This window comes from Mustela putorius, unplaced genomic scaffold (genome assembly GCF_011764305.1).
Source record: "Mustela putorius furo isolate JIRA1106 unplaced genomic scaffold, ASM1176430v1.1 tig00000145_pilon_pilon_pilon, whole genome shotgun sequence".
Taxonomy (NCBI): Eukaryota; Metazoa; Chordata; class Mammalia; order Carnivora; family Mustelidae; genus Mustela; species Mustela putorius.
Window position 1 is genome coordinate 25460637 of NW_025421294.1, and position 8125 is coordinate 25468761.

The following is an 8125-nucleotide window of genomic DNA, read 5'->3' on the forward strand; positions in this document are numbered from 1 at the left end:
AAGACCCCTCTGTTTCCCCCCTCCTGCCTCGTTTCTCCCCTCCCCCCCCCACAACTGTCATGGGTCATCAGTAAAGAAAACAGGGAATTGTTTCTCCTTTCCACTCCCCAACCCTACCCTGCTTCTCTTAGATGGAAATGCCTATCTGCGGGTGTATTTAATAGACCGAAAGGAATACTGTGTGCCTCTCGGTCCAACGTCTTCCTTCATCACATCATCTGGAGTAACTGCACCTTTTTCTGCCTTAAAAAAAAAAAAAAAAATTACAATGTTTTCTTTCTAAAATGCCACCCACCAAACCAATATCATCCCTCCCCACAGGTAACTCCAGAAAGAACACGATGATGGTAGCAGGAACAGTGTGGAGAGGGTGGCCCTCGCACAGCTTTGCTTTGTGCAAAAAAATCTACCTTGTAAACTCGGTGCACTGCACTGCCCTGTGCCCAAGACCCAGATGGATGAGTGGCTGGGTAAGGCATCAAAACCCTTCACCTCTCTTCTCTTAAATGGCATCTGAGAGTTCATGTACACTGTAAAAACAAAAGAACATCGCCTGTAACAGAATCCAGACCTACATGTATATGTCACAACACTCTTGAAATTAAGATTCTGTGTAACAATTGGTGGAGAGGGGGAATGGTAAATCTCAGCTAAAACAGTTTGGGAGAAAAGGATGAAATGTGATGATGTCCTTCCCCCTGCCCCATGCAGCACATCCCGATGGCCACGGCAGCACGTGGAATTGCAGGACACTGACCCCCTCAGCCTCGTTCCCTGGCTGGCTCAGTTACAGGAGCTTTGTATTTGTATATGCCGACTACATTCATTTACTGCAGGTAAACATTTATAAGTTGCCACTATTTTCTATTTTGGCATTTCTTTCTTTAAAAAAAAAAAATTCACCAAGAACCTCAAAAGACCCTGGAAATATCAAATGCCTTGCTCCACCCTGAAAGCCTCTCCTCCCATCTCTCCAGAATGCCAGTTCCTTCATGGGGTGTTGACATTAGAAAGGTCCTCTCAATAGGGACTAGAACCACCTCCCTGCTGGTTTTGCCATGGTCTTGAGTCAGGCCTCCAGAGATGCCTGGAAGAGGCATGCCCTTTCCAGTCCCTGCATCCCTTCTGGGGGGATCCTCCCCTGCCCTCACACCCTCAGCTGTCACACAGTCACCACCCCTGGTCTTGGCATCACTTGGAGCACCTCTGAGCCATCACAGAAGCATGTCTGATCTCATGGGCTTAGGTAAGCACAGGATAGGAGGTTGGATGCCAAAGCAAGGCATTTATTTTAATATGAGGAGCAAACAGAGGTAAGTATCATTCACTACTTCAGCAGGTGGTCCATATTTCCAGAGTCTGATGAGGGCATCTGGGCTGGGGTCCCCCATCATCCCTACCACCTCACGTGACCATGCTGTGAGAAACTCTGGTTTTATCCAGCCCCTTGGAACATCTGTCCCACCTACCAACATCTGCCCCCTGGCTGACTGGCAGCTGGATGGCTCACACATCAGGCACCCAGAAGACCTGGTGCGGCCCTCACCACCTCAGCTCCTGCTGGGGCTAGATTTATTGCATCCTAGTGTGCTCTGGGTATGAGGGCTTCCACAAATGTGCTCTGTACTCGCCTCCAAGGGATTTGGAGGGCAGGAGAAACTTCTCAGACTTTTCTTTTGGAAGGGAGAGCTCTGAGCCTCAGAGTGAACCCTTGGGAGCCCAAGATAACATCTTGTTCTCATTCTCCCAGGACTCAGCTCCATCCTCAGTGGGTCACCTCCAGGAGAGCCCCCCCCCCACCTGCCAAAGCCTCAGATGCATTTATGAAAAGCCAAGTGGGCAGGCACTAATGTCCAGTGAGGAGCTGCCCCATGCAATGCCCATGAGTCCGGAACAGGCAGGGCAAGTCTTGGATGCCTGCCCAGGCAGGTCACTAAGGCTCGAGGAGAGGAGTGGGACACACAAGGGAGAGAGCACAGAGCCGCTGCTAGCCTATAAGGTGTCTTTAGGCACATGTGAAAAGCACACTTCTCTGGGAAGATGCCATCCCTCATCACGGTGCATGGCTCAGTACATGGTACACAGGTTAGAATTTAGCCCCACTTGCACTGGATGTTCTTGTGCAGTGAACTACTGGAACCACTGTGATAGTCCTGCTCACAAAAAGCAACAGGAAGAGACAAAGAGGAAGAAGAAAAACTGCCGTGGCCAGACCCATCACAACTGTCCCCTACACTCTTCTCACTGGGACCCCATAGAAGCTTCATCCAGACTGGCCCCCACATTGCTGCCACAGTCATTCTCATCCCTCCATTCTATCTAAACTGCCTATTCATATCCCAACCATCTTTCAGGGCCTTCTCAAGGTGTGCCTCGGTGGCTCAGTGAGTCAAGGCCTTCTCAAGTCCCCCTCCACCAGGAAGCCTTCCCTGACACCCCTTCCCTTTGGGAGGTGCAGAATGCTCTTCAGGTCTGCTCCCTTAGTGAGCCCTCGGTACTTCTCACAGCCAGTGTCAGGTTACCCTTCTGTGGCCAGGTCTCCTCTGCTCTGTGGCTACAGGTCTGCCTGACTCTACACAGAGCACTGGCATAGGGGAGCATGCAGGAAGCGCTCACTGTGTAGTTATTAACAGTGATGGGAAAACCTGCAATGGGGGCTGAAAGGACTCCCTAGTCTGGCCCTAGTTTGACCACCAGCAATCCCCTGGGTAACCTGGAGAAAAGAACCCTCCATCTCTCACCTCAGTTTCCTAGGTATGAGGTTCAGGACCCAGACAAATAATCTCCAAGGGTCCTGCCAGCAGAGAATCCTAGGCTTACGAGGCTCAGAGCCCCTGACCCCCATCGGCCAGTTTCTCATCCCTGTTAACCCAGTGTCTAGCACAGTGCTTAGCCCAGGATAGGCAAGCAATATGGTATATGGGTTGCCTCGGTCTCTGTGCTTTGGCAACAGAGCCTTTAACTTGGTGTTTTATTCAGCAAACCTCAGACATCAAACCTAGCCAACCCAAGCAAAAGAGCCCTACTAAGAAGAGTCCTAGTTCTTGTGTAGTCCATGAGAAGACTAAAGAACCAGCCTTGGAATATAGGGGAGATGGGCATGGGTATCAGAACCACAGCTGAAGGCAGGCCTACGAAAGAATTAGGGCAGGATACCCACTGGCTCCCAGCCACACCTTCCACCACTGGGCACTGGCCCATACAGGTTGTTGCCACCACACATGTACATGCTGAAGAGCCTAAGTGCCAAGTGGGGCATGCAATTGACCCCATTTAAGTCACATGGCCATGCCCCAATTGCCAGGAATGGAGAGGAAGGTGTTCATGCATTCAAATTCCTCCCTAGGAAGGCTCTTCAGGAGCAAGGCAGCCAAGAAATAACCAACAGCCACTCCAGTGAACCTGTTCCCCTGAACAGACAGATTCTTTCTTCCAGGAGCTTAGAAAAGACACTGCAGTAGGTTGAATAGTGGCTCCGCAAGAGATATGTCTACTGAGAAACTCAGAATATGAACTTATCTCGAATAAGGTTCTTTGCAGCTAGAATTAAGGTAAGGATTTCAAGACGAAATCATCCTGGACTAGGGTGGGCCCTAAATCCAAGGTCAAGGGTCCCTATAAGCAAGAGAAAAGAAGACACAGAAACACAGAGGAGGCGGCAGAGACAGATGTGGTGCAGCTACAAATTAAGGATTACCAGGAGTCTTCGAGAAGCACAAAACACTCCCTCAGAGCCTCCAAAAAGAGGCAACCATTTTGCAGCCTTGATACCAGACTTCCAGCCTCCTAAAGGACAAATGTCTGCTGTTTGAGGGCCCTAGTTTGGGGTGACTTAGTACCACAGTCTGAGGAATATAATACAGGGGCCTGGCAACGTCAAATCAAGGCTGGTGGGAGTGCACTGGAGCCTCAGAGAAGTGGAGTGAGGATGCCAGGGTTCCAGCAGGTTCACACAAATGCCAGCACCTTTGTGTTCCTTGAAATGCCTAGTGTCACCCAACAATTTCCCTTTCTTGCTTAACCAGATTAAATCCACTCTTGGTGACTTGTAACAAACCTAAAGCTCTTCTACCTGAGCGTGTATAGCCTTCTCTCCAGGTTGGGAGTACATGTAAAGCACTGCAGTGGGGAAGGCAGGGTTGGGTAGACCCCATTAAGCCAGAAAACCAGCACTGGACAAGCAGCCAAGAAAGGCTCTGCCTCCAGACAACAGTCCGGTAGAAAGGGGATAGTGTCCCAAGCAGAGACCGCCCTGAGGACAGCAGGGACCAGACCGGAGGCAATCGCCCAGGTATCATGGGGAGGAGACTGAAACTTTGCTAAAAGGTGTTCATTTTGTTTTTAACCTCCCCACCCCCATAATCTGGGGCTGTTCCTTAGTGAATGTTTCCCCCTAGGTACAAAGTTGGGTGTGTCTGGTTTCTACTGCTCCAAAGTGAGCACTGGTGACCAGAGAAAAGTGACCGCTGACAGGCAGAATGGAAACCTTCTACTCTAAGAGGTGCGTTTATGTCACTAAAGAGCACTTTTCTCTGCCCTCTGCTCTATTACCCTCATCTGGCCACTCTGTCTTTGGATAGGGTTTTCCGGGGTTTCCGAGGGCGCTGCCTCTGCCAACCATTCATCGGCGCTGCGTTACAATAGAACCCTTCCAAGTTTCCCTCATTTCCCTCATTCAACATAATTTCACATCATACTCAACAGCAGAGACTTCCGCCCCATTTTACAGATGGGAAAAGCGAAGTCAAATCACTTGGCCAAAGCGACGCGGCCAGGCAACAGCCGGAGAGAGGAAGCGAACCCAGGCTTCCCGCCGGCGGCAGGTTTCCGCAACTTGCTGCGCAGCTCACACTCGCCGGCCCGCGCCCCGCCTCCCCTCCCACCCCAGCCAGGGGCGCCGGGTCCGCCCCCGGAGGAGCGTGCCTCGGCCGCTAATCGCCGGGCGCCCCCGCCTCCGTTTCACCGCCCGGAGACACCCCCGCCGGCTTAGCCCGGAGACCGCTCCTCGGGCCGCGCGACGCCGCGGATTGGCCCGCGGTAATTACGGGCACGCTCCGGGAGGGGGGAGGGGCCGGGCGGCCCCCCGCGAGCATAAATTATGCAAATACCCGGGCGCCGCACGGGGCTGACCTGCCGCCTCGCTCCATTCACGGGGGCTGCCGCGGGGGCGGAGGTGGCAAAGGGAGGGGGGCGCCCATTGTTGGGGCGGGTACTTAAGGGGTCCTGAGGCCGGTCGTGTGCCACACTCGGTACTCACACGAGCTGATCTGCTCGCCGGCGAGATCACTGGGGAGTCCGGCCGGGAGCGTGGCCCCTGCAGACGAGGCAAGGAGGTGAAGCCAAACTCCAGGTGCGCCCCCGCGCCTCTCCCGGCCTTCGCGCCCGCAGTGGCCACAGGGTAGGCCCGGGCCATTTGGAACGTAAGTGCACCCCGGCGACCCTGCCCTCAGCCCGGGCTCCCGTCCTCCAGGAACCCTCATACCTGCCCATTGATCCCGCGCCACGCAACGATGCCAGCCCCACTGGAGACCTGCCTCTCGGACCTCGACTGCACCAGCAGTAGCAGCAGCAGCGGCGGCGGCGACCTATCCGGCTTCCTCACCGACGAGGAAGACTGTGCCAGGCTCCAACCACCAGCTTCTGCCTCGGGGACGCCTGTGCCAGTGCGCAGGGGCGCTCCCGGGGTTCCTGCAGCCTCGGATACTCCCCGGGCGCAGGACGACGAGCAGGAGCGGCGGCGGCGCAGGGGCCGGGCGCGTGTGCGCTCTGAGGCGCTGCTGCACTCGTTGCGCAGGAGCCGGCGTGTCAAGGCCAATGACCGCGAGCGCAACCGCATGCACAACTTGAACGCGGCGCTCGACGCGCTGCGCAGCGTGCTGCCTTCCTTCCCCGACGACACCAAGCTCACCAAGATCGAGACGCTGCGCTTCGCCTATAACTACATCTGGGCTCTGGCGGAGACTCTGCGCCTAGCCGACCAGGGACTGCCCGGGGGCGGTGCCCGGGAGCGCCTCCTGCCGCCGCAGTGCGCCCCCTGCCTGCCCGGGCCCCCGAGCCCCTCCAGCGACGCCGAGTCCTGGGGCTCCGGTGCCGCCGCCTCCCCCTGCGCCGCCGCCGCCTCGCCACTGTCTGACCCCAGTAGCCCCGCCGCCTCGGAAGACTTCGCCTATGGCCCCGGCGACCCCCTTTTCTCCTTCCCAGGCCTGCCCAAAGACTTGCTCCACACGACGCCCTGTTACATCCCTTACCACTAGGCCCTTTAGGGACACCGTTACCTTCCCCCTCCCTCAGGCAACAAGCAGTAGATGGAGCCCCAGCTGCAGTCTCAGGTCCCTCAGTCCCGGCGGAGGGAGCAAGCAGGAGCTTTAAAGGGACGGGAGATACCTGAGCCGCTTGTTAGGTCGCTGCACCCTCGCCGAGGCTGCCCCTTGGTCTGTTTCTCCAGCCCTCAGCCCCCGGCCCCTCCTGCCCGCCCTTAGACGGCCTTTCCTTTTGCACTTTCTGAACTCCACAAAACCTCCTTTGTGGCTGGCTCAGAGCTGACCCCAGCCACCACTTCAGTGTGATTTAGAAAGGGGACAGATCAGTCCCTGAAGACGAGGTGAAAAGTCAATTTTACAATTTGTAGAACTCTAATGAAGAAAAACGAGCATGAAAATTCGGTTTGAGCCGGCTGACAATACAATGAAAAGGCTTAAAAAGGAGAGACAAGGAGTGGGCTTCATGCATTATGGATCCCGACCCCCACCACGGCAGGCTTGCTCTAGGAAGAACCGGAGACTTGCGTAGCTATTCAGGCACCGGGCTGGGAAGTACTTTAATTTATTCAAGATGCTTCTTTCATATGAAAATGTATTTTTGTACATAAAGAGTTTATTCTATTATGATGAGCTATCAAAGTTTACATTTTTGTACTGCAGATGTTTTGTGTAAATAAAAACCAAGTTAAAAAAAAAAAGTAAGTCACCAAGTTTCTCGCCTAATGTTGGTGTCTCTCTGAGGCTTTCTTGCTTCCCAGGGCAGCTCAACCACTAAAGTGAAACACTATCCTTACCCACCTCCAAATCTTCCAGGCCCTTTTCAAAAACAATTAAAAAAAAAATAAAATGCACCTGATTTCCACCAAGAAACGGATAAAGACCGGGGCATTTAGGATCCATCATTTCCTTTCACCTTATAAACACAAGGGAGATCTATCTTTCAGGCTCCCCGTAAGCCAATTAAGACTTTTTAGTGGGGAATTAGCCCCAGATACACAGCTACCTGTAGAGGTAGGGGCGGTGGGAGACTCTTTCAACTCCACATCAGCTGGCTCTGTGTTTCAAAGAGAGGGGATTAAAAAAGATCAATACAGTGTGACCACTGGCTAGGAAGTCCCAGTGACAGGTGGGCCCAAGCTGGGCAAGCAGAAGGGTCCACTCTTATAACAGCCTATTTAGAGGGAGAAATTGATTTGTAAACAATGCCTCCAAATCATTGTCCATTGAAGCCAGGATCTCCCTGGCTGTGAGGTGTGGGATGAATTATGCTGGTGTGGTATCCCTGGATGGGATGTGCACCTGCCTAAAATTGTGAGTTGGGTGCCTGCACACACACCCCCCCCACATTTATCCCCAACACATGTTGCGCCCACAGTGAGGGGGAGGGGTGGGGAATAGGGAGACATTCGGTGGGCTCTGTTCTGGCTTGCCCAGCCAGTCTTCAAGGGCAACAGCTTTCATTTGCTGCCAGAGAAATCAGCCGCCCAAACTCAATGGGGATTTTTCTGACTGCAGTGTGTTTGTTGTCTGACAAGTAGCGAACAGCATTGGCCACGAGGAGCTTTTGTTTTAAATTTCAGGATGTGGAGGACTACAAGAGATACTTCCCAAAATGCCGTTGCTGTCTGTTCCCACAGCTCACAAGTTACCGCACATGAGCACCAAGATTTCCCCCCACTGGGTTGCCCCTTTCCATGAATTTAATTACTGAGAAGCAGGAGTTCAGGAAAATACTATGGTCTCATGTTATAGAAATTGTATCTGCTGAGGAGGTGCATAGAAACAGAGGGTCAAAAGTAAAGCCGCGAACAGCACTTTCCACTTGTGCAAGCATTTTCCCCCCTAACGTATGTCCTGACAAGTGG

At 53.5% G+C, this 8125-nt stretch overlaps 1 protein-coding gene across 1 annotated transcript; it reads left to right on the forward strand.

Moving 5' to 3' along the window:
- Positions 1–5253: 5253 nt before the first annotated feature.
- NEUROG1 (neurogenin 1) lies at positions 5254–6958 on the forward strand. Its single transcript, XM_004744928.3, has one exon. The coding sequence runs from the start codon at positions 5511–5513 to the stop codon at positions 6252–6254; it is 744 nt and encodes a 247-aa protein (XP_004744985.1). The 5' UTR covers positions 5254–5510; the 3' UTR covers positions 6255–6958.
- The last annotated feature ends 1167 nt before the right edge of the window (positions 6959–8125 follow it).